This window comes from Anser brachyrhynchus (genome assembly GCF_964034855.1).
Source record: "Anser brachyrhynchus genome assembly, chromosome: 12".
Lineage (NCBI taxonomy): Eukaryota > Metazoa > Chordata > Aves > Anseriformes > Anatidae > Anser > Anser brachyrhynchus.
In genome coordinates, this window is record NC_137707.1 from 10291787 (window position 1) to 10317618 (window position 25832).

Below are 25832 nucleotides of genomic sequence, written 5' to 3' on the forward strand. Positions count from 1 at the left end.
AGCCTGGTGTAATTGAACAGTTTATTCTGGTTTAAAATTTAAAAAAAAAAAAAAAAAGGGAAACAAAACCAAAACAACATCCCCGGCCCCCCCCCCTCTGCCGCGCAGGGTACACGCCCGGCACGCCACGCTACGGGGGAGCGCTGCCTTCACACCAGCCCCGCAGGAGCACGAGCGCTGTTAACATGCAGAAACGTTACTAAACAAGGTTATCTAACTCCTAGTGACCTTAATAAGGAACCAATTACAAAATACTTCCTTGTAGTGCTATACAAAAGTTATAAAATTAAGATTCTATCAACCACTTTTAAATATTCCAATTTTTCCAACAGTGCAGTTTTCCACATCTTTATCACCACTGAGTACTTTGAAGATAAAGTAATAAAAAAAAAATCATCAAATTAGATCAAAATGTTTTAATCTTTGGATCCCTTTATTCCTGTGGCCTTCATATACATATACAGACACAAATGACCAGGTCTCTATTTCAGCATATCAAAAAGTTGTAACTAGTCATTCAAAATTGGCAAAAAGTCCATACTATGTCATTTGCGGATTCACGGTCTTAGAACCAGGTTTTTATTGTCTCCAAGCTATGGTCTATCAAAATGCAAACAACTCCAAACACTAAGAATTATTTAAATTGCTTATGTCTACAGGTATTACATCAAAGTTAACATTTCAAGAACTGACAAATGGAGACATACTTTTTGTCCCAGGCGTGCCAAGAGAATTGCTTTAACTCATGTGCCCGGTCCATTATTTAAAAAAAAAAAAGTTAATATTTATCACTAAGTAAAATTAATTGCAAATTGACATATGATTTTTTTTTGTCCTTATTCGAAAATATCTCCTTAATTTGGTCAAATCCTGTGATATGCCAGAAGCTACAAAATCAATTTCTTGCAAGAAAAGTGAAGAGTGTATCCAGTTTTATGCAATGGAAGAACATTTTCAAATCTTCATTATACTCCAAATATAAAATCAAACACTTAAGCCTGAAAAGCTGCTAAAGAAAAAAAAAAGACAACTAATTCAGTGTTCTTCAGCATATCAACTTCTGCAATAACACAGTATGTTTGCCGACTTAAAAATGTTTATTCTTTAAAAAATTAGTTGCTTTTTATACAGCTATACAAAGTTTGTAATGTTTCTTTGGCAATGGGATATAATGGAATTTTACAACTATATAAAAAGTTTCCTTTGCCTAAGAAACAGTATTTACTGTGTGTACATATCTGACTGACAAAGCAAGTTTTCTACTGTCCAGCACCCTAGTTGATAAAGTACAACTATCTCAAAAGGGATATTACAGGATTTCCAAAAGACAACCTTCAGTGGATCAAAACACTCACAGTATCGACGGCCTTCTGCATACAATTGTCCTTACAACTTGAAGCAATTATCAAATACAGTTTAGTAATAAGAAAAATCCTTTCAGTGATGAAAAAATACTTAAACTCCATCGAAGTACTGCTTTATAATTAACTATACATAAGAAATTACTTATCCTTCTGTCTCAAATATATTTAATGCTCACTGTTTTCAAAGATGGCCATTTTTCAAAAAGTAACTGCATTACACCCCTTTGAAATTAAATAGTTAAATCCCAGTGCTGGTGACAAGTATACAGCAAATTAACTTCATTCTTTGCAGAGATTGAAACTAATTCTCTGGATGAAGATCTAGACGTTCACGCAGTTTCAGCTTTCCTGTAGACTATGCAGCAACTTTGTTGTCTTTCTAGAGGGAACAACAGTAGAATGTTACAATTAATTTTGCAATAACAAAAACAACAGATGAATTTGGGTAACAGCACTGGGAGAAGATGAACTGTGATGGCTACTACTCATGTTTCAAAATCAGAAAGGAGACCTCTGTAACTATTAGCATCTGGTCAAAGCACCCTCAGTCTAGCACACACTGAAGCAGCTACTCACTGACTAGAAGTATGGCACAAATCCTCGGTCTTTACACCACCTTCTACTTAACTGGAAAGATGTGAACCTTTTTCAGTCATTAATTCCAAGCTTTGATCTTTAACTCCTCATCTCAATCCATGCTCAGCTACCAAAAGTATCTTTAAATTACAGGACTAATTCTTGCAATTTAACATAGGAATAACTGAGGGACAGTCAGAAACCTTTGTTATGAAAAAAGACTTTTTTAATATATTTTTTAAAATTAACTGTTCAACCAGAAAGCCAGGATTTTGCACTGAGAAATTCTAGCTACTCACAAGGTAAGCTGCCAGAAAAAGTTCTTCTGAGTCAGAATGTAAGAGGCTACACTTAATTGCATCAGTTTCATTAATTACATTTGTTACTGATTCTGAACAGTATAGTTTGTCCTTTCAAGTTTAAGATAATGTCAAAAAAATGGCTTGCACTGAAATAGAGATTTCATTTTTTTTTTTTTTTAAGTTTTGCAAGCAACTCAGTTCTCCTGATTTATATAATCTGTCTGATCAATTAGTGTTGGAAAAAAAGGCAGAGTTTTAGTTAGTTTCTAAGAAAAAGGAAGTGCACCTAAGATACCACTAGCACAGAATACATTGCTTTGCTAGCTGAGGGTGGTATCTAATTCTGTCCTTTTCCTCTGAATGGCTGGCAGGAACAGGAGTTAAGAATAAGACATCTCGATAGCTTTGCAAAAGCAACAAACTGCCTGAGTACACTGTAAAAGGAAGGTTATGCCTTTTAGCTGCCGTAGCTCTTGCCAAACAAACTACTATTTCTACGTTTGCACCATGATGAAAGCATGTTTGTGTCTCAGGTTACTTCAGTTAACAGGCTTACATGGTGGTTTGTGCATAATGCTTAAAGAAATTTTACGCCTCATTCATATTCAACTAAAATGAAAGTAGTAATTTTAATCTTTTAAAAACCACCTTCTCTATGGGATGGGCAGGGATCTTCTCTTTCTGTTTTTATGCTTTATCTCCCACAGTTCCTTTTTACTACATGAGTAGCTGAAAAAAGTCAATTGTGCCTTAGCTTTCCCAACAGCTGTTTAACTATAGCTTGACGTAACTACAAAGAATGTATAACAAGCTTACACAACTCAAGTATTTTTTGACCTGCCTTTTGCAAAAGGTCATCTCTACACTTCAATTACTATATTTTAGTGGCTATACAGGATATTAGAAGTATATAAGCTTTGTGCCAAGTCACAATGAAGTCAAAGAAGTTCCTTGCACACTGTAAGCCAGTTAAATTTCTCCCTCTCAGCCTTCATGTTTTCCACACTGATTAGAAAAATGCTTGCAATTCTTACTTCAAATACTTGTATTGGATCTGTAAGACCTTTTACATTTTTCTTCAAATCCAGCTACAGAACAAATATTTAGGGCACCTGAAGAAAGGTAACTTTAAGTTTTGGTTGCTGCTGATTGTAAAGCAACGCTAGGTAACAAAAATTAACAGACTTTCAATTAAATACTGCAAAATACTATCCCAGAACTTCTAGTCCAACATCGAAACTAAAAGCAGAAGTTTTACCACCAGTTTCCAGAGCACCTGAACAGGTCATAATAAGATTAAATATATTTTACCCTATATTCAAAGTCAGCAAACTCCCTGCCTCCACGACCTCCTCTGAATCCACCACGAAATCCACGGGGGGCAGTGAAGCCACCTCTTCCACCTCCTCGCCCTCTTCCACCACGGAAACCAATCCCCCCTCTGCCTCGGAACCCTCCACGGCCACGATTGGGGCGCAGCGGTATTCCAAAGGTCTCTGCATTCAATCTTCTCTCCTCAGCCCAGGTTGGTCGCCGCTCCCTGCCACACACAAAGGAACAAGGATTGATTTGTTTAGCTGTTCAAAAAACTTTCAGAAGGAAGATTGCCTGACTTTGTTAGAATTGCCAGAAAGACAATGAAACGAAAAAATGATGCATTATCACACTGTAAATTTCCAAATTATGCCTTCTGTAAGTATCTACATGTGTGTCACGAATCATTTAACTCAGCAAAAAGGGAGATGTTACAATATTGGTTATAAACTGATAATACTTTAAGTTTCCTACAGAGAAGGACAAAGTCTGTATTGTCTGCACACAGCAAAATATAATAAAATAAGTAAGAGCTGTCTGCAATTTAAAACAGCAGACAGAAAGTAAGAGTTTGTAGTTACATGTATTTATCTTATCTAGCTGTCACTAAAACAAAACAAAAAACACCCCCCACACTCTTTAATCCAAACTAAGTTAGCAATCCACATCATCTTGCCTAATAAAAAGGCAACAGCAAAGATAAGCTTTTATTTTCCTGTAACGCTATCTTCCCATTTAAACAATCCTACTGGCCAAGATAGTTATGTAATCTGCTTAGAAACCATTAACAAATCACAGTCAACATTGATTTAACTAAGGTGCTAATTCTGTAACAAAACAAAAAAATAATGTCAACAGATCTGGAAAGGAGATTATACAGTACGTACACTCAAGTTCTAGAAGCATGATTCTAAAACAGTGGTTAAAAATGTCTTGCTATTAATGTATTGCATTTGCATACAGGAAAAGAAAAGCTTTCAAATTCCCGTTTTATTTTGTCCGTTGCATGTGGATTTAACCTCTACTAACTTTTGATTCAAAGTTCATCGTAATGAGTAGCACCTACACTACCTTATGACACAGGCATGCATTAAGTAGACTAACAAGCTTCCTCTTACAGGCCATACCTATTGTCATCACAAGAGATGTTATCAAAGAAGGATTTGGTTTTGTCATAGTAGCAGTTGGGTCCAAGTGGATCTTCCTCATCTGCATTCCCTTCGCTATTTTGGGTGTCGACACCTGAGTCACCTTTGTCTTCTCCATTTATGGGCTTCTCTGGTTTCTCCAGTTTGTCTTCTGGAAAATTAAACAGAAGCCTTCCAGACCAACAGACTAACCAAAATAGCAATGTTAACTTATTCCAAGACACACACACACACACACTCTTATAATACTGAGTGTTCAGAAATATGAAAAGCCCTTGTAAATAGAATGTGCAAGTCAATCTGACACACAAGTTAGGATGTTTCACTGCTGCTGTCTGTAGGTTTAATATCCTCTATATTCTTTGTGGATTAAAAAACAACACAGAACAAAGTTTCAGTAGACTGGATTTAATAGTTACCTATTTTATAGCCTCCTATCTACCTCTTTTCCATACTTAAAAGCCTCACTCAGTCACTCCTCCTACAAAAGCCAGTCCATGCTTTTTGCTCGCATTCATTACCCTTCTCCGTTGTCTTCTGACTCTGCTGTCTCTTTTTGAGGCAGATGGCATTCAAGATATGCCATGAATTGACTTTATATTCCTTTCCTAATAATGCTTGAAGTTCCAACTACAGTTTTGATTGGCACTGAAAAAAGCTGATGGTTCCACAGAACAACCTGTTATGATCCTGAAGTCTCATTCCTAAATGCTTGCATCTCAAAGCTCATGATGTCATGCGTGAACTTCAGATATTCCCCTCAGCCCTTTCACAACTCACACACTACCACTCACTCGGTCTCATGAGGTGTTTCCACTCACTCGGTCTCATGAGGTGTTTCTGTAATTCTCTATGATTAGATTTCCCTTTCTTATTATTCTGAAAAAAATAGTATCAACAGCAAACTCATGATCTCTATGCCAACTCATTATCTAAAACTGATCCAGAAGAAGCAAGCACCAGAGAACAAATCCTATGGGATTCTATGGGTGATTTTTCTCTACGCTGAAGTTTGACCATTAATTGCTACCTTTTAGCCAATCATTTACCCAAACAGGGAACTCCTTATTTTTTCCTGTAACTATTTTGTTCAAAAAAATAGTAGCAGCCATGTAACCAACAGGAAGGTGGTCACTAGAGAATGAGGTAATTAAAACACAAGCCTGTCAGAAAATAAAACAAGGTCTAAGCTGCTAGCGCTTCTAACTACTCCTGTGTTACTTTGGAAAAGGGTAAAAGCAAAGAAATGCCAGAAACCTTTAGAAATTGAAGCCCTCATGCATTCTCCAGCAAAGTTCTGATCCTAAACTCATGCTTTTATTATTGTTTTTGATCTATTAATAACTGGAAATATAGATTTTCCTTTACTGCATCTTCTCCAGAACTCAAGAGTACATTAACACTACCAGGACTTCTGCTTAAGTAATCTGCATTTTTAACTGACAGACTTGTTTAAGCATGCCATATATTTGCCAGTTAAAATTCTTTCAAAATCCAAACTAAAATATTAATCCAAATACTTAATGAATTAAGTAGATGATCATAGTTTACTTTTCAATTGCTCTTTTTTCCCATGCCCACAAACAAGATTTAGCAGGTTATATCTCTTAAAAGCTGGTTTTCCAAAGCAGCATTAAAACTTTAAACAGCAAGACATGCCTATTTTACCATGCTTAAATCTAAAGCAAGAATTGGTTTACCTTTTAGTTTAAGTTTACTATGAAATTCTCTATCAATTTCCTCCTTGTTGAATTGTGCATTTGCACTTTCGAAGTCGAAATCCTTCTCAAACTTCATTGGACCATCCCTCCTAATACCAAATCTTCCTCGGCCCCCTCGGTGACCTCCACGGCCTCTCCGTGCTGAAGGAGCCCCTGGAACTAAAAAAGGGAGGTTCTAGAATTAGAAAAAAGCAAAACTAACACCACCATCACACAAAAAAAAAACAAACTCCTGGGATAAAAGCATGGGACTTCATGCACCCTGCACTATTGTCGTTAAAAGTCCTGTTGGAGCAGCTTATAACTTGTAAACTCACTTACAGTGAGTATGGCAATGACACAGAAAGCAGAATACACTTAGGTAGTAAAAGACTTCCTAGAAGTCATTAAAAGCTTTCTGAAGAGATAAAATGCCAAAATCTTTCCAGTCAACTATTTTTGTAGCAAGTTACATGCTATTATGTGTATTCATGGATTTATAAACATAACAGCATGAAATAACACTTTTTAATTTTTATTCAAATCACTTAATATAAAACAACCACAAGATATTTTTTCTTCGATGTTGACTTTTTGTAGTTGTATCTACTCTGATCCAATGCAAAGTTGTTGTTACCCACTACAAACAACTCCGTGAAAACTTTCTAAATACTTAAGTTCTATATTACTATATTCTGGACTGCAAGATTTCTGGACTAAGATTTCCGAACACTAAAAACAAAGTCTTCGTACTTCTCAAAATATACATAATGCTGTAGTTTTTCGTAGTCTTTTAAAAAAATTAGTCATTGAAGTCTGAAACTAGAATGATAGCTATTTCTCAAAACAAGATTTACCAATTTGTCGTTTGCTTTCATTTCTGAGTTCATTTTCTGATCTTGAAACCTTGTGTGCTTCAGCTAAAGTTGGAAATAAAAAGATGATTTGTTTATCTAATTAGGTATTTTCTACCATACTTATGTATACAACTATATAGTTCAGATTTTCAAAAAATCTAGACCTATGAATTTAAAATGAGTTAAAATTTTAGTGAAAAAAAGAAATAATGTTTGACTTTAAAAAAAAAGTATATAAAATCCAGGTCTCTGCTGGCCAGTCCACTACTAATGGACAACAGGAAAAATCATATGTGTTAACCTTAAAAAGAGCATTTCAGCTGTGTACAGTAGAAAAGAACCCACACGACAATTATCAAAAGCTACCTCGTCTGTGCTCTTGATTCTCTAGTGATTTTTGGCTAGCTGACACCATAGGTCTGGCTGGTACGGGACTCCTCCTCCCAACTGGTGCTGGAGCAGGTAAGTGGGCTGAAGCTGTTTGTACAGCTTGTTCCATGGTGGGGCTCCTTCTCAAATGATCCATCTGAGGGCTCGAACGACCTAAAATAAATAAAAAAACCACAGTTATTTCTCACACACGAATTCGAGTTATTGGTCTCAACCAATCTAGACTGACAGGTTTATCTGCCTTACCAGTCAAGACAGCTGTGTCCAAAGAAGAAATAAATATTTCTGCACCCTCAGATCCACTAATCCAGAATGAAGGATATTTAGCAATTCCCCTTCCCCCAGTCTAAAAGAAAAAAATGGGTAGGACAATTAATCCCTACCAACACACATCCGTGATGTGCATTTAGCTGTGGAATGAAATTCTTTGGTTGATTGGAGGGATAAATACTCTTTCTGCTTCCCTGGAAAGCCAAGTGGAAAGCGACTGCTCCCAAAAGCAGAGATATTGTTATGACACTGAAATTTCATTTCATCTAGCACAATGTTGTATGTTCACTACAAGATTATGAACAGTGATGGCTAGTGCCAGGCATAATGTAGATGAAGGAGCTGTGAAAGCTTCCCCACAAAGTGCTCTTCATACATTTTAATTTGCAGTGTGAGTGATTGGGGCCAGAAGCATGTTTAGAATGGAAACATCCAATCTGACCAGGCAAATTTATGACACAATACAGATAGATCTGTTGAGAAATCAGTGTGGTAAGACTCAACTCTAGAGAGCTAAAGGAAAAGAATAAGTATCCCATAAAAAGTAAACAAAACCAAACCAAAAGAACACCACATGTATGATCTAAAAGGCAAACATTTTGAAAAGCAAATACACACAAAGAAACTTGTTGATGCCCCACTGGAAATTTTGTGGCAGAATGTTTGCTCATCTGGAGCATATCTCCTATTAAATCCAAAAATCATACAGGTTTTAATTTCATCTACAGGAAACCAAGCTACACTTTCAAGAGGGGAAAAAGTAAACGCTCAGCATAATTAATTCAAAAAACTAATCTGTGTTCGGTAATCCACTCAACTATTCCTTGAAAGCAGTCCTTATTGGTTCACAAACTTCAACTAGAATTTAAGAAAAGGTTTGCTACAAGCAAAGTGTTTTGCCTTTTAACATGACTGCAGAAACTTGAAAAAAAGCATCAGGACTATATGTTTGCACACACTTTTAGTCACAGCAATGAAAACTGGAAGAGCAGGAAATAATGCCTTTTGGATTTTAAGGAGTAATCATAGCACATTTTCATGACAAGTGAGGGTGAAGTTGCTTTACATTTAGTTTCTTTCCTCTTTGCCACTCAAAAAAACATCCAGAATTATCCTCATTGCTGCTTCTCTCTTTCTGCAGTATTACAGAAGAAACCGTGCAGTTTCTATTACTGTTAAGCTGATTTAACTCTCAATGTCACTATCTTTACAGGCATTCAGGTGTGCTGTCAATATTATTTATGTAAATACAAATTAATAAAAAAACACTTTCAGGAATAAATATGTAAAAATTGCAGGCTAAAGGACTTTACGATTCAATAAGCATGAACTATCTTGAGCTGTCATGCTATCAATAAAACTAGGTATCAGATTTCCGTATGTACCTATTTGCTAAAATTATTCAATTGAATCAAATCTTACTCCTCAATAGAGATGTTTTGAAAATAATGCGTTGCTAACATAGCTACCTATACAGCATGCCTAGATGTAGGAAAATACATTTAAAGAGCAAACACTCCGTTTTTTGTTCTCGTAATACTGAATGTTTTTATGACAGAATTGAGCTGTTTGGTCAACATTTCTGGCAACAACCTAAATTGCAGGGGTTGAGGAAATGACTAGTCAAAAGCTAAAACTGGAAAACAAATAATAGTCAAAATGATTTACCTTGAGACATCTGTGTTTTTAGTGACCTTGCATCTGTTGTAAATGCAGAACCAACTGCAGTGCTTTGGGACATGTTAGCACTGGCTGAAGAGTCTGTTCCAAAAGACGTTAAAGAACCTCCTGCTTTGAAAGAAATAACACAGTCGTAAAAGCTGTTTTAGACTTTTCTCTATTTTTAAAAACTAAACTAAATGATTAGTGAAACCATATTATGCAGTCATTCTGGAATACACAGAACATCTGCTCCCCAACGCTAATTAAGTTTAACGTACATATTCTTAACAAGTTGGTAGAACTGTATCATCTAGCTGCTTTTTATTAAACAAATAAGGAAACACAGCTAACTTCAATATCACAAGGGCTAACATAGCACGGTCATGATAGCATCTTACAGAATAACGCACAAATGCTATTTAGATGTATTTCAACTTGCTATCTTTCAAACAAAAATATGACTGTCAACTTTTATTTATTGGTACCAAGTTATAGCCAGTTCTTCAGCCTTCCTTTCACATGACTAGCGTTTTCACTAAAAACAGTACCATTGTCAACATAACAGTTACACAAATCCAAGTTTGTGATAAAACAAAAGGTGGAATACAAAAAAGACATCTGAAACTTCACAGGAGCACCTCTGTTCTCTCATCTCACTCTCAAAGATGAAGGCTTTCACCCTCAGGATTACTGCAAGCTATTAGCTGCATTTCACTAAACAAACATTTCACAAAATAAACATACTAAAGAGTGCTAAAGATCAGTTTATCTTAAATACAAATGAAGGTTCTGATTATCCTAGGAAAACACATTTTTATTATCACAGAAGATTAAAAAAGAAGTAAATTTTGAAGACTTAAGACCAAAATTTATAAAGCCCAGAATTTTTAGTATTTTAACTACTTTCAAAATTTTCAGCCATCACTGGAAGTGACGCCAGTCAAGTAATACCCATTGTGTTACCATATTCTATTACAGCTGCACTTGTACCAGTGCAACACACACTAGTTGCTAAACTGCCATAGCATGTAAGGCCTCAACTTTCTTTCCTGGCCCCAAAATTCTCATCTTAAAACAGTGATGCATCTACTTCGCCTCTACGCAGTGAATGAAAACAAGAGAAGCTTCATGCCCATTTTGTTTCTTTGTACAGTCATACCTGTGGGTTTGTTTTTGTTCTTTACTGCTGGGAATATAAACTGAGTTCTCTTTTTACTTCAGAAACTTTAAGGGAGAAATGAAACTTGGTCGGTGAGCCTTGGAGAGTATCTACTATTAAATCTACAGTAGAAAGGAGCAACACATGCAACTCACAAATACCTAAAGCAATGGATTTTGTGCCAAGCTAACATCTCATGAATAGTTAGAGGGCTGTCCTGGCACATGGACCACTGAATAATCTAAGTCGTTGGTGAAGGAACACGCTACCTTGGTCAGCCTAGGAAACCAGATATCCACAGCACAGCTATGAGGCTTTTCTAGAGTTGCTGCCTCTATCACTTATGAAATAGAAAGAATATAAGATGATTATAATGAATTTATATATGTAACATAACAAATGAATACATGAACCTTTTCCCACTCATCTCTTTGAGGGCGTTTAGTTCTCAATCATATGAATGTTTTGATTTGAGGTGCAAAGGGCATGAAAAACCCACTATTCCTCAGCTGAACTGTGGGACTGATACAGACTGAAGACTTTGGATCTGCCATTAGGCAGAAACATCGATGGACTTACAAACACTCATCGCTGTCTACATACACACATGGAACTTCACTTGCAGGAAAACACAAAATAATAAAAATGAACATACCAACTCCAACAGCGCCAAACTGCTGTCCCACTAGCGGGCTTGGACTAAACTGACTGTACGCAGGCATTCTGCCAAAAGGACCATAGGACCCCACAGACTGGAATGAAGATGTAGTTGAAGATCCTAGTGAAGACTAAAGACAAAACCACAATAAGTAGGAAACAGCTCTGCAAGGCAAGAAAGGCAGAAACTATTCATTAAGATTCACCCTAACACCACAACTATGGCTAGTACATACAAAGGAACCCTTAACATTCAAGAGCTTGTTTTAACATCAAGACTTCAACCATTTCAGTGCAGAAGCAAAGACAACAAAAACAGTGAATTATGCAGATTATTCTGAATGAAAAAACAATCAATAGCTGAAAACATTTTCACAACTACATATACAGTTTAGAAAGTGCCTTCCAATGCTACAAACCTGTGAAAACAGTACCCTAAAATTTGCAATCTTCTCTGGAACCTCAGATACTGAACTTTGCTTTTGTCAAACACCTGTATAAGGTTTTGTTGGCAAACCTGGAAAATGTCACATCTTTTCCCTAAAGTTTCAAAAACCACATGACCAATGCAAGGCCCTGGCATACTGAAGGAAAGTGAGCTTATTACTACTGCTGGGATTAGCAGTAACACAGTTCGACAGATCTCAAAGAACACAGACAGAAACAGTTGCATCAGATTCAGAAAGAGACCTTAGAGGATTACAAGTATATGCCTCAAAAAAATTCTCAAGATTTTTACCTTATGCAATAGCTAAACGTTAGAAATGCATAAACTTTTGTGTCCAGTGCACTGTACTAGAGTTAGATTTCAACATTGATTTTCAGTTAAAGATAGGATTCAAAAGAGGGAAAAAAAAATGTCTTTCCATAGTCCTTTACACTGGATTGTGAACTTCAAAGCAATGAAGGTTTTAATTTTTAGACACTCGCAGTTAAAGAGCACTTTAAGCTGCTAGGTTATATTTTATATGTTTATTGCTTAAGATACGTTTTGACTTACCTGAACAATAGCAGGGTCCTGTGGCAAAGAACACTGAGGCTTTGGTGGTTCACAGACAGTTAGGTCTTTAATGTCACTACCACGGAATATAATATACTCAAAGACTTCATCGCGAGGCGGTATAGGTCTATCAGTTGGTCTATCTTCTGTACCAAAGGAACGAACTGCAGACGTGGGAAGGGGAAAAATAAAAAGAACAAAACACCCCTCATTTAACAAAAAGGTTTCCAATATGCTGTAAAGACCAACAGTTCTATATAAAAAGAATAAAATGTTGTTGAGCAAAACAGTCTAACAGACAGTATATTCTTTACCATTATCAACTGCTCAGACAGAAACAAGTAATTTCATCTTACAAATCTCAGTTAAAATTCACGTGGAAAGATGCCTTTTCTGTTCTTTACTAAGACATGACTTGCACTGCCAGTCACAGGTTGAATATTCCGATTGTTTTGTGAGGATGAAGGGAAGCACCTTTTTTTTTTTTTTTTTTTTATGTTAACACTCACTGGAGATTAGTTATACTTTCAGGAATGCCAAGTAGCAACAAAGGTTGCTAAGTCCTACAAATCAAGGGCTACATGACTTTACATACTTCATATTATGTGTTTGCAAGTGAGGAAAAAGCTTATGCTAATACTACTAGAAATTAAGATATTAAAGATGACCCAAAGCAAAGTATTTCTTAATAGATTCAAGAATCTGAATCAAGATTTAAATTGAAAATTAGGATCTCTGTAATATGTGTAGAGAGTTTTCACTAAGCAGAATGTATTTTGCTCATTAGTGTAAGTTTCATACGATTTACATCAAATTAAGTAAACTCACTGGGGCAGAATTATCTTCCTAAGCATGCCCACATAGTATGCAACATACATTAAATTTATTTTTATGTACTTAGTTGAATTCCAACAATTTTCAGATTGCATAATGATGGTTATTATGCTTTTCCCTTTCCCCTATGTATAATCACTACATCACTTGCATACATGGATAGGATCACTTTACTTTCACTACACTCTCCAAGGCCTCTCCTCATCTTAAGATTGCCAACCCTTGCTGAATATAAAATGGAACAATAAAAAAACGTGTCTACAAGAGATCGAGTTTTGTAATCAAAAGTTAAACAATGAATTGAAAGAAATGGATAATACAATGTTAATACCATTCTTCTGAACATCAGCTTGTGTCAGCTTCGACAATCCCTCACAACTGTCTTTGCTTCACCATTTTAAGAAATTTTTATTTGCACTCTAAGATAGAGGTTATGCTGAGAAAACATCTGTATTTTGATTGAATGCATCAACAATCTGGAGACATCACTAGGCACTTATTTACAGTCATAAAATCTCCAGTCAAGAAAAACAGAGCTTCCTGTAGAGTTGTACAAAGTGATACTGAGTCATTGCTCAGGCTATACCATCTTCCATCACTGTTTTTCTTCCCAGTGATGGGGAGAAATCTGTTCATGTTCTTGCCCAGGCACATGAACATGAACAGAACTTGTCAGTCAACTATTACAAATCTTTTTTGAGAAGCATAACTGAGGGTTAGAGAGATCATTCCACACTAGAACGAAAAATAAAACTAAGTGGTTACAAATATTTATTTCACACTTATATCATCTACTAAGTTGAATGTAATCAACTTCTGTTTCTGTGCATCTAAAAGTCTGCTCTGAACGCTACTATAGAGAGTGTTTAAGAGCTGTCAAAAGGCAAAACTTTGTTAAAAAGTGTCTTCTCTCTCTACAAAAAAAAGACCAAGTTATCTGAAGGTAAAGAATTTGTAGAAATTAATTCAAAAGTAACGCAGAACAAATTAACAATATCAGTTAGTTGTGTGCTTTACTGCACACAGTTCATTCTGCTGCTTTTTATTCATTAGACCCTTCAACTTCAGTCCTGACCAAAGATACAGCTTCAGTTTCTGGCCATCCTATATACCCTATTAATTAGTTAAGTAGTTAATTAATTTGGCTCTTCATTACATCATTTGACCTGCTGTCTTGGCAAGTATAACAGAAGTCGATTTTCCATTGGTTCTCTGTTCCACACTGAGATGGTTGGTCTAGTAGCCATTTTGCCTACAAAGGTGCACAAAAATGACCAGGCTGTGATCAGTAAGTTACTAAGTATTTCTACTTTCTAGCAAAAGGGAAGGAACTAACAGCAGTAACACCGCAGAAATGGGTAGAAAACTAGAGAACACATTTAATCTTTATATAGAAAAACTCATCTGATCAATTATGGAAGAAGTCTGCTTTGAAAGTGCTTCTCTTGTATATCAGAGCTACGCTGTGTGCCTAAGTATATTAACATTAATACCAACAACACAAGACACCCGGCAATTACCTTTCTCCATTCTAAACTAACATAGAAAAAACGAACGACTTAACTTCCGCCCACTAACAAGTTATGAGAGGTAAAGGTATTCTATCGTATGTCAACAAGGACTTGTCTTTCTTCACGTCATAACGTAAACTTCAAAAGTAATTCCAACACCAAAAATTAGAATTCACCTGTAACAGATTCAATTGTCTATACAACTAGACCAAGACACAGTTATCATCATCTATGGTTTTGCAACAAAACACATCAAGAGCTGCTACTAAAAGTTTGGGCTTCTTTTTTCCTCCACCTCTTCCCTGCCCCAAATCAAAACAGTTTTAGCGCAACTTGTTTCAAAATACAAAAACCATGTTGCCCAATGAAGATTGCATACCCCTTCCCAACAGAAATAAGCTCCTCCAACATGGTGTTCAACCTTTCTCTCTCACCCAAAAAGCAATGAGAGTAAACACCCAGAGTCTGGTTTCTCTTTGGAAGAAAGGAATGATACGGGCTACTCAATGTTTTTGCAGTATCTATCCCAATTAGGTCCTTCATATACTGGTATAACAGTTTTCTGTTACTTTTAATAACTTGCAAAGGGATAGCTGTCTTTATAGTTTCTTCTTTCCTAGACTGGATTAGGATTTAACATAATCTGAACTAATTAGAGCAAAGATCTTAATATTAAAGGTGATCGATACAGTAGAATATTCGAAAGAAATAGCTTTTACCATAATTTTGCATAATCAGAAATACTAAGATACAGAGTATCAAAAAGATAAGGTACTGGAGCAGCAGCAGTCTTAGAGCTCTATCCAGCTCGCTCTCTTGGGCTATTTCCTCAGACTACTTCCTTCCTCCAGAACAAGGTGCAGTAGTTCATATATAGCAAAATACTGAGGAGCGAGAGGAAATGAAAATAAGCACACGTAAAATAACATAATCTTATAACATTTACAAGGACTATGGTAAACCCATTCAATCTTACCTTGCCAATTAAAAGTTGTTGCTTTTTTTTTTTTTTAAGTAAGCTAAACTGGTTTATTGACTTGCAGACAAAAACCTATCACCATAATATTAAAAGCAAACTTATTTTGACCAGCCTCAATGTTACAACTACATACTATATTTTAATACCTATTACTATATTATAATACTACGGTATCCAAGGAAACCATTGTAGCTTTCCCTATCAGTTAACAAAAGCAATCACCTGTTGGATGACAAAAATACTGTTAATCAGAAGTCACACTTTATATTCTACTAGCAAAAGAGGATTCTGTTCCCCTTTAATGTGCATTATTGCAAATATGCAGTTCAGTCAGTCTCTGCACACGGCTCCAAGACAGTCTCACCAGCCTTACTTTGGATGTATCACGTAGATGCAGAAAGCAGTCCTTCCCCACTCTTAAGACACCCATGAGATGTTTGGTGACAAAACTGAGGCCACCTCTACCAGAGCACTTCACTGTATCTCTCTCCAACACCTCACAACCCTTTCCCTACACACCACTGAGGTAACAGTACTAACATGACGGACACGCACCTTCAGAAACAGTAACTCAGTCTACATGTCCTTACTTACAGGAGTGTTGTGTTAACAGGGAGATAAGGCATGACAAAAGCAGACAGGAGTGGGCTTTGACAAGAGGAACCATTCCGCTGTGACACACTATGCACAGGGCTGGTTTGGCACACCTGCCATAAACCTCAAGATGTTGGGGGAGCATGCAACTTAACAGAGCCTGAAAAACAACTTCATACCAATTTAATAAAACTACCCCTTCCCTTTTTTGTACCCACCCTTGCACTATAGGGAATACTCAGATCTTCGCACAAATTTAACTTGCTTCTGTCTTCATTTCTGACTCTTTCACACAATTAATATTGTGTAAAAGGCTAAAAGAAAGGGAAGTTTTCTCTTGCATGCATCATTAGATGATGGAAAACACAGGTGGCTGAAAATGCCAGAATTTTAACTACTTATTAAGTTCATGAATGCAGCTTCATTAATAGCTATTAATTATAACGGTCCAAATGCAACTCCAACCATGAATCCCCAACAGCTGATTAAGTGAAACCTGGTATGTTATATCAGAGAGACTCTCTCATTTTCTTACACTTACATCCCTACTGTTGGCAGGAAACAAAGCCTCTTCTGAACCAATATGATTGTTCTTACAGGGCCTACCTACATTAAAAATCCCTCTCCCTAAGTCTGTGCCTTGAAATAGAAAGCCATTATGTATTGCAAGGCTGAAAGATCACAACTACTTTTTAGTGCTGCAACATGCAAGATCGACCACGACCTGCCATGACTATTCTACAGCTCCTCCTAGGTAGGACAGCAAGCACCACAGCAAGGAAGCTTTTATGCCTTCTGTCTGTGGCTTGCAAACAGTCTATTCTGAAACTGGCTGGACTCAATGACCGTTTAAACAAAAACAAGAAAAAGTGGAACTGGAGGCACATTCCAAACTAATTTAATTTGAAACTTGAGAATACAAGTGGGTGGTTTTTGTTTCCAATCACTAGCTCTGAGAAGGTGGAAATCCAAAGAAAACATAAGCACCGAATAACATACAAAACCATCAAAAAATTGGCTAACTTGCATAGTATTTGGAATTCAGTGTCATCTAGACAGCAGTTTTTATTTAAATAACGATTTATTTAAATGCACGATTTATGAAAGGATCCATTGCCTTCTATCATCAGCCTTATGTTATACTCGATACTTCAACAGTTGCTATCTGCCTCTAATTCACAAGGCCACAACTTTCACTAGTGAAAGGATCACAGCTTTGTAAATAAAATTCTGGCTAGAGAACTAGAAGAGACTGCCCCTCAGTAACTGAAGGCTACAATCTGTATTCTCTTATCAACCCAAAAATCATACTTCTGCCCAAACCACAAAAGATTTAAGATAGATTACATTCCACACGCACACCCTCCATCAGTTTAACCTCAGACTTCAGCTTAGCCCACTTAAGCCCAACTGTCAGACAAATCTGTAGCTATTCAAGAACAGATTCTATCCCTGCTTTTGCACTTCATGTCAAAAACAATTTCTTCTATTTCAGTTAGGAAAAAACAACAGTAAACTGTCATGCACTCAACTCAGGTAACAGTCACACAAAGCCAATTACAGAGTGGAACAAACTGGAAGCAACTTTTTTTTTTCCAGGCAGAAAAAGTTTTATCTGTGGTAAAGACCCCAGTAAATAGTTTTGGTTTGACTTCTCATCTTACCACAGAAACAGATAAATATTACCCAACTGACATATTTACACCTACAGACACTTTAGATGGAAGATGCATTTTTCTTCTTTTACAAACAGACCTAGCCGTAGTTAACCACGCTTGTCACCTTATATATACATGCTATTATACCACACGCATATGACCTAAGCCTTCACTTATTCAGAAGCTTGAATACTCTGTACAGTTGAACATTTTGTTCACGAGCACAGTGAGTTGTTTCGCAGTCTAACATGGTTGTTATCAGCTTCCAGATTAATCTTGAGATTTTTAGTTCCCAGTGGCCTAGAAATACTGGTTTATTCTCTTCTGAATCATGGCACTGTCATTACAAAACACACATTCTTCAGCTAACTCAGCCAAGTTCTATTAAACCAAATTTAATGGTTTAGATTTACATTTCTGATGAGAGCTATGAGAAGAGAGTAGATTAGATTTGTAACTGTAGTTTGATCCATCTTAACTACACTTTGGCAGATGTGCCATGACATGACTTAATCACTCTCGAGAACTCATGCAAGATCAGCTTGGTCAGCACTAAATCTGTCTAATTTAAGGTAAGACAAGCTCCTCAAGGATGGGATTCTAAGTGCTTTTGTACAAACCTTAACAATCATAATACTAAACTGGTATTTCTAAACTTTTTTTTTTTTTAAATCATAGTGCTCATTGTCTTCTCATGTTAGAAAAAAAAAAGCTACTTGTCCTTTTAAAACAGATAATTCAATTCCAGCAAGGTAATTCAACCTGAAGGCAACTTTAGAAATAAGTAAGATCACATCATGAAAGCTAAATGGCCTGTAAATGAACTACGCAAGCCAACCAAACCCACTGTAAGGTGTTTCAAAGCATACATGTAAGAATTCACAAGACAAAGCAATGTATTTCTTAAATAATAATTGTCCATATACTTGGTGGTGGGAGCGGCCTTAAAGTGACATGGCACACAAACAAAAATTACCGCAGACGCCAATGAGTGATGAAAGGAAACTGCTACGATATAAACTCCACAGACCAACTACGTATATACACCAATCATATAAAGAAATCTATAGACTGTCATTTCCCTAAAATGCTAAGCATACCCTATGAAACGGGAACAGAGGCTTGGAATATTCTCAAGTCTCACAAATTTAGTTTACACAAAGAGCAATTTTCGGATGAACTCTCTGCTTTTATATATGCATTTAGCTTATTTAGTCACACTTCAAATTCAAGAATTGAAAATTAAAATACCACCAGGTTTTGCAGAATAAAGAAAAGATTAAAAAGATATTAAAAACTCTTATTTTTTGACCTGAATATTGTACCTTGACTGAGATGGCTAACACACTTGTGTTGAGAGTGCATTATCACACGCAAGGAATGGTGAAGTCCTTCATGTGGCCATTTTTAAACTTTCCTTTCCCCCACTCCCCAGTCTCTGACATTCTCACTTCGTAAGCACATCTTCCTAACTTTCTGACACACACACATACGCACTTTGGCTTATATATTCTCAAGCCCGTGTCTGCACAGAATTTTGAGTGCCATATAGCTCACGATGAGCTTCTGAAATGAAGAGCTCACGATCAGCCTCTTTGTTGACAACCTAGCACCCACAGTATCTCCTGCAGACCTCAGCTGCCTCCTACTGCAGGATGCAAAAGAGTTCAGCGGTACGCGGCTCTAGGCCCTCGATATCCGGAATCCTTACGATGCAAAGAAGTCCTTCTGCCTGCCCCACTTCCTACTTTCCTTTCCTAACTCAGCAGCAGTCCCACCACTGAGCTCTGCGTACTTTTCTTCCACCCGCGCCTCCTTTAGCAGCCCCTCCTTCCCCCGTCCTGACCCGGGTACCGCTCCCAGCTCCTTTTTACGAGGCTCCCTTCGCGGCCCCTCCGGCCGCAGCCGGGATGGGGGATCCCCGGGGCGGCGGCAGCAGGGGATGCGCCGCTCTCTGCGCAGCTCCCCGGCCCCTCGCTCGCTTCCACCCCCGCTCCCCAGGGCGGCGGGCAGAAGGACGTGCCTGCGGCCCAAACCGCTCAGCTCCGAGAAGCCCCCACCGAGAACTCCCGGCCTGCTCTCGGCACCCGGAGCCTCCCCGTCGCCACAACGGCCCCGGACAGCTCCGCCGCGGTTTCAGGTTCTCGCTCCGCCGCCGCCCGCCCCGCTCCGCTCCCGAGGCGCGGCTGGGCCTCCAGGCCCCGGGCCTCGGCTCCGCCAGCTCCTCACCCTTGGCGAGCGCCACAGTGGAGTTTTCGGTGTCGATGGTGTAGAGGATCCCCTCATAGCGGATCTCGGCCTTGGAGATGAGGCTGATCTTGCTGCCGATGTAGGGCGTCCCCCCGCTCATGGTGCTGCCTCCTCGGTCAGGGACCCCCCCACTCCTTCCCTGCCGAGCGCAAACAACTAAGCGAGCCCGACTCGAAACCGCAGCAGGCGCTCTCCTCCTCCCGCTTCGAGGCCGACCTCCCGCCGATCCCCCAGCGCCGGCTCCCCCCGCGCAGACTCCCTCAGCACAGCCCGCTCCCGCAGCGCCCTAAAGCTCCCAACATGGCGGCCGCCTTCATCTTCCCTCAGCGTCGCCCCCCCTGCGCCCCGGCCGCGAAATGGATGCCGGGAGCGGCGGCGGTCTCGCGAGAAGTGCGGGGGCGGGGAGAGGAGGGGCGGAGGTCGACTTTTAGGGCGCCCGCGAATTTACCTCAGGGGCTATGAGGCGTTGTTTGGAGCTTTCTCATCGCGTTATGGGGCGCAGGGGCGCTTGGTGCCTTTCTACGGGGTTATGGGGTGCAGGACTAGTTGGGCTCGGCCTCATCGCTCTTTTTTCTGGGGCTGTGTAGGTGCTTGGGCTCCCCTTCCCCTAGCCTGGGAGCAGCGGGGGCGGTGTGCTAGTCAGGCGGGTGGTTTGGGTAGGTTTAGGTGGGTTTGTTCAGTCATACAGAGAGCCGCACAAGTCTAAATGACAGTAACTAGTCAGCTCCCGTTTCAAGGGGAATTCCTTTTGCTCAGGTGGTGGTGTTGATAGTCAGATCTTAGTAAGTGATGTGATTGTTGATGAAACCATGACTTTTGTGTGGAATTACTCCTGGAAAAAAATATCTTTTTAGTACAGGCAAACACAAAAAGAAATTGTGATTTTGAGATTGCAGTTTGCTTTTACACCTTATGCAAAAATCATGAATGAAGCTTCATATTGGAGACATAGCATGTTAAAACATGATATTGCCTTAGGGCTCCTTTTTCAGATTTGCAAGCTAGGAAATTACATGCAATAAAAACTAACATCTGAAAAGGGTACTTAATAGACTTTGTTACAGCAACTGAACGCTAATATGTTGTAAAAGTTCAGCAAGTAGTTTGTTCAAGATACGACTTTGAAACACAAGAGCAAGCCAGATTTTTCTGGAAGAGCTTGGGTGTTATTAAACAGGAGCCATGCTAGACTTCTGGAAGTTTCATGCTCATGTAAAACTGTTGGAAAAATCATGGAGGGTTTTAGTGCCCAGGGGGTATTACAGCCATGTTTCTAGGATGTGGTGGGCTATTGAAAGAAACTGGATGTGCACGGCCATATCAAGTCCATGGGAGACAACTGTTGAAAATCAGAATCTGTAACAGCTCAGAGTAAAGCTACTGTTAAGACAAATAAGGAAACATACCTTGCCTAAGTGATACTTAGGATTCAGGATTGGCTTTTACTTTACTTAAAAATCCAATAGCTTTTTTCCAGAGGAATTAGAGAATTTTGTTAACCAGCGATGTATAAATGTATTGTGGTATGTTACCACAATATGGCTGTTTCTGTACTTGACTTGAAAGGACATTAAAATTTTTTCAGACTGATGACTGAACAGCAATTTAACGAGTTTTGTGGTAGATTTTCTTCTACAGGCAATTTTAAAATAAGATTGGAAGTTATTTTTCTAATAGACATATTTCTAACAAAAAAATCAGGAAAAGTTTTTGTTTGAAGAGGTCATATGAGATGGTCACAGTGGTTGCTTTGAAAATATTATTCTAGACATTTTAGCTGCTAAAAATGAAAAAGGAAGAGCAACAAATTTATTCAGAAATGTCTTCTGTACTTTTCTGTGATAAAAAGTGTGTGACTGTTTGAGAAAGATTTTTATGATAAAACAATGAATACAGAAGTTCACAGAAATCCTGAACTTCACAACTCTCATTCCAAACAAAAAAGTGCAAGCCAAAAGCCAGTTTCAGCAACAAATTTATATACAATATTATGTCGATTTTTGACTTGAAAGGAGTCTAATGTGTATAAGTATGTTTTATTAAATAAAATATTCTATTATACTTCCTTCTGTGTGTTTATATATTAAAAAAATGGTTGAATTAAGAAGAGGTGAGTGGGAAGAAAGAGGAATTCATGTTTTACAGATTACCCACCCACAAATGTACTTTAACATTGTAATTAAAAGCAGGTCATTTTTGAAGTTTTGAAAGCTGTAGTATAAATCATGACTTGCCATTTTCTCCTTCTGGTGACGATTACTTTTTGTCTTCTAAAATTGCATAGCAATAAAGCTTTCCTTTAGGGTGTTTTTTTAATGGAGACACAAGTTTAATGGCAAAGTGTGTTAGAAAAATGTATGATAAAAACATTTTTCACAGTCAGGACTAGATGCAGAATCGTGTGTCTAATTCTCCATTCTTTCATAAAAACTGTGGAGATAGCAGTATGCAAAGTCCAGGTCAGGGCCTAGTAAGTGAAGGAAGCATGGCATATTTTCTGATTAAAAAATAAATTCGTAAAATATGGGGGGGTCTTTAAATGGGGGACAAAGTAATGTTGGATAGACTTTGATATCTACAAACCCAAATTAATATTCTTTATTTTTGTGCAATAGCAAACCAAGCGATTATCTAGTTTGTTTGAATCAAATTCCCAGGTAGAAACGTTTGTTAGAATTCACTTTTAGCATTCTATAAAAGCAATGCTCATTTGCTAAGCAAATTTTTGATATGTACATCTCCTAAGTACGCTTCTGTACTGTTTTTCACATGTACTACTGTGCTTTCACATTCACTTACTGCACAATCTCCCATTTATACATCCTGACTACCCCTTCATGCCTTCATTCTTTTACTGGCCACTTTAAGAAATATGCACTAGTTTAATGTGATTTTTAACGTTTAAACTTACCTAATTAAGCTAGCATAACCTTGTTTGGATATGTTTAATGCATTTTAGAAGTGGTTTATTTCATCACAAACCTGTTCCTAAAGTAAAAAAAAAAAACAAAATAAAAACACATGCAATCAGTAAAAACTGCCCTGAATAAAAATATGTAAACTGCATTGAGAGCCAATGGATGGTAACAAACAAGTCACTAACAGTTTAGTCTTGTGACTCAAGCCAAGTCATACTATGTATGATTTAACAGATTGAGCCTGGGAATGGAAAACAGTTGTGTGCAGGGGTGTGCTGTGAGCTCTTCACTCTTCTATTAGTGCATTGTGCAACTGAAGGTAGGTCATTCACCAACGCACATTCTTCAGTTTTGTGGAAAATGAAAAAATAAAGAATAAGTCACTATTCTAGGCCACAGAGTAGCAGCTCAAATACATCCAAGTTTGACATTATGCTTTTGAAGGCTAGCGGATACTAGAATCTAAGCTGTTTTCTGCTGGCAGCTCCAAAAATACCTGGTTTCTGTGTGCAAGAACAGCTTAAATGAACTGGGGCAGCGATTGCTCACACTAGCAAAATCATTTATTCTGAAGGTCCCATCAGAGCAGCTGCCCTGTCATTTGCCAAAGAAATTATGGGTTAAGGCCACTTTTCTTTTTACATGGCATTTCTAAATGCATGAGGCAAGCACTGATGGGAAAAGAGTGTTTAGAAGAGCAATGGCAAAGATGTAACAGAATAAACTACCTTAAATGTTCAGCGGGGATATTGAGGGAATGCTGTGGCAAGGTGGCTGCTGTGATGACGCAGAGAAGTTGGTTTTGGTTCACAAGTCTTCTGTTAAGTGTCCACATTAGGAATGGTATTACTGTAACCATTCCAGTTGAGGTAAAACAGTAGTTTGGACATAAGTGTCTAAACCTAAAGCAGACGCAGCAGTGCAGAGGAGTGCAGGCATTCTGCCTGTATCTTAGCATTTCAAACAGCCCCGGTAGCACTTGAAGTTGTCTTATTTGAAGAAGTCAGCGTACGAGGCAGCTGAGCCACTCACAGACTGCGCGCGGGCTCTCAGTTCTCCCTAGGCATGAGGAAAATTCTGTGCTGGCTGGAATTACTTTCTCAGGGTTTTTGTTAGCAGCCCTGCTAACAAAGGTAACACGACTGCGTGACACTGCAGAGGGCGAGCTCAGGACCCCGTGCCCCAGCAGCCTCTCAGCACCACAGCACCTGCCCAGGGACGCTTCCCGCGGCCGCCGCTCCCTCACACAGCCCCGCCAAACCCACACACACCCCGCCTAGACCGGGCGAGCCGCCAGAGGCCGCGGGGGAGCTGCGGATCTCACCGAGCGTCCCCAGACTCCGAAGGGCCGCGGAGGGGCCGGGCCGGGCCGGCCGGGACCCCGCAGCCTCCTGTCAGCCCGCGGGGGCCCCACGCCCCCTCCCCGACGGCGGGGGTGGGCGGCCCCTCCCAGCGTGCCCCGCGCGCGGCAGAGGCCGGGCGCGCCTGCGTGCTGCGCCGCCGGCTCCCAGCTCAGCGCAAGATGGCGGCGGGCGCCTCGGACCCCCTGGAAGAGATGCTGCTCTTCTCCGAGGAGGTGGACGAGAAGGCGGTCAGCGACCTGGTGGGCTCCTTGGAATCGCAGCTGGCCGGCGGTCGGGGCTCCGCCGAGGCGCCCCAGCCCAGGACCTCCGCCCCGTCCCAGCAGCAGCAGCCGCAGCAGCAGCAGGGGAGCCTAGCGGGGGGCAGCAGCCCCGTCCGGCAGCAGCAAGGGCACCCCGCTCCTACCCCGGCCCCGGCGGCAGAGGAGGCGGCGGGGCGCCCCGGAGCCGCGGAGAGCCGAGCCCCTGCCCAGGGGCCGCTCCCGTCCCCGTCCCCCCCGGCGGCAGCGGCGGTGTCGGCGGCGGCGGCGGCGGCAGGGCGGGGAGTGAGTGTAAACAGTAGTAGTGTGCAGCAATCACATGGAGCCGCTCTCCTCAGCAGCAGCCCCGCCGCCCCTGCCCCGCCGCAGCCCGCCGGCCCCCCTGCCCAGCCTGTCACCACCACCACCAACAACCACCCCCATGCGGCTGCCCGGGACGCGGCCAGCCCCGGCCCCGGCGGCAGCCCGCCCGCCGCCGACTGCCCGCCGCCGCTGCGAGCCGAGGCCGCGGGGGGGAGCGGGGCGGGGGGCGGCGGGCGGCAGGGAGCCGAGGAGGAGGAGGAGAGCGAGGAGAGCACCGCTGCTGCCGCCTCCTCAGCGCCCTCGCTGCTCCCCGGCGAGGCGGCGCCCAACGGGGAAGGCGCCGGGGGCCGGCCGGCGGCGGTGCCCCCAGTCAGCAACCATCAGAGCCGCGGCAGCGCCGACGCCGCCCCGGCGCAGCCCAAGCCCTCACACGGCCCGCTCCCCGCACTAAACGCACTCGGCAACTCCGCCAGCCCCGCTCCCGCCGCCGGCGCTGCCACCCCGCCGGGACAAGGCTCGGTCGCCAACTGCGCCCCGCCGCCCTCCGCCGCGGTGGCGCCCGGCGGCGGTCCCAAGCCCGCGGGCGTCGCCAAGGCGGGCGCTGCGCTCCCCGCCGCCCCCCAGGCCCTGTCGCCCAGGCCGGCGCTGGGCGCTGCCCCGAGGATCGTGGCCCCCCAGCTGATCGTCAGGCCGCCGCAGCAGACCACCATCCAGCTGCCGCCGGGCTTCACGATACCGCCGGGTAAGTGGCAGGGCGGCGGCGGG

General features: G+C 40.5%; 2 protein-coding genes across 8 annotated transcripts in view; one reads left to right on the forward strand and one right to left on the reverse strand.

Moving 5' to 3' along the window:
• Positions 1 to 7: 7 nt before the first annotated feature.
• On the reverse strand, positions 8 to 20611 carry LSM14A (LSM14A mRNA processing body assembly factor). Of its 4 annotated transcripts, none has more exons than XM_080552755.1 (10): positions 20205 to 20610; positions 12400 to 12563; positions 11398 to 11530; positions 9590 to 9709; positions 7628 to 7804; positions 7262 to 7324; positions 6405 to 6584; positions 4684 to 4855; positions 3554 to 3782; positions 8 to 1743 (listed from the first exon to the last, which is right to left on the reverse strand). In XM_080552755.1, exons 1-10 carry the CDS (start codon positions 20323 to 20325, stop codon positions 1720 to 1722), a joined length of 1383 nt encoding a protein of 460 aa, XP_080408881.1. In that variant the 5' UTR covers positions 20326 to 20610; the 3' UTR covers positions 8 to 1719. The 4 variants fall into 4 exon arrangements, with proteins under 4 accessions (XP_080408881.1, XP_080408880.1, XP_080408883.1 ...); XM_080552754.1 differs by having other exon boundaries at positions 9590 to 9712; positions 20205 to 20605; XM_080552757.1 differs by lacking the exon at positions 7262 to 7324 and having other exon boundaries at positions 20205 to 20611.
• Positions 20612 to 23140: 2529 nt separating this feature from the next.
• Positions 23141 to 25832, forward strand: part of LOC308176663 (transcription initiation factor TFIID subunit 4-like) — a 146794-nt gene continuing 144102 nt past the window's right edge. The window contains exon 1 of one of the 4 annotated variants that reach the window (XR_013938461.1): positions 23141 to 25809. Coding sequence is in view for 3 of the 4 variants with exons in the window: in XM_080552733.1 (XP_080408859.1) it covers positions 24666 to 25809 (1144 nt within the window). In the remaining variant the exon portion in view is untranslated. The remainder of the gene's footprint in view (positions 25810 to 25832) is intronic. The other 3 variants (XM_080552733.1, XM_080552732.1, XM_080552734.1) reach the window with 3 other exon arrangements.

Excerpts from the sequence above, each read along its gene's own strand:
- LSM14A (XM_080552754.1), bottom strand. The coding sequence starts at position 20,325 with ATGAGCGGGGGGACGCCCTACATCGGCAGCAAGATCAGCCTCATCTCC. Across the intron at positions 6,585-7,261 it reads TGAAAGCAAACGACAAATTG|TTCCAGGGGCTCCTTCAGCA; the intron begins GTAAATCTTGTT and ends TCCCTTTTTTAG. Across the intron at positions 4,856-6,404 it reads TAGTAAACTTAAACTAAAAG|AAGACAAACTGGAGAAACCA; the intron begins GTAAACCAATTC and ends TTAATTTTCCAG.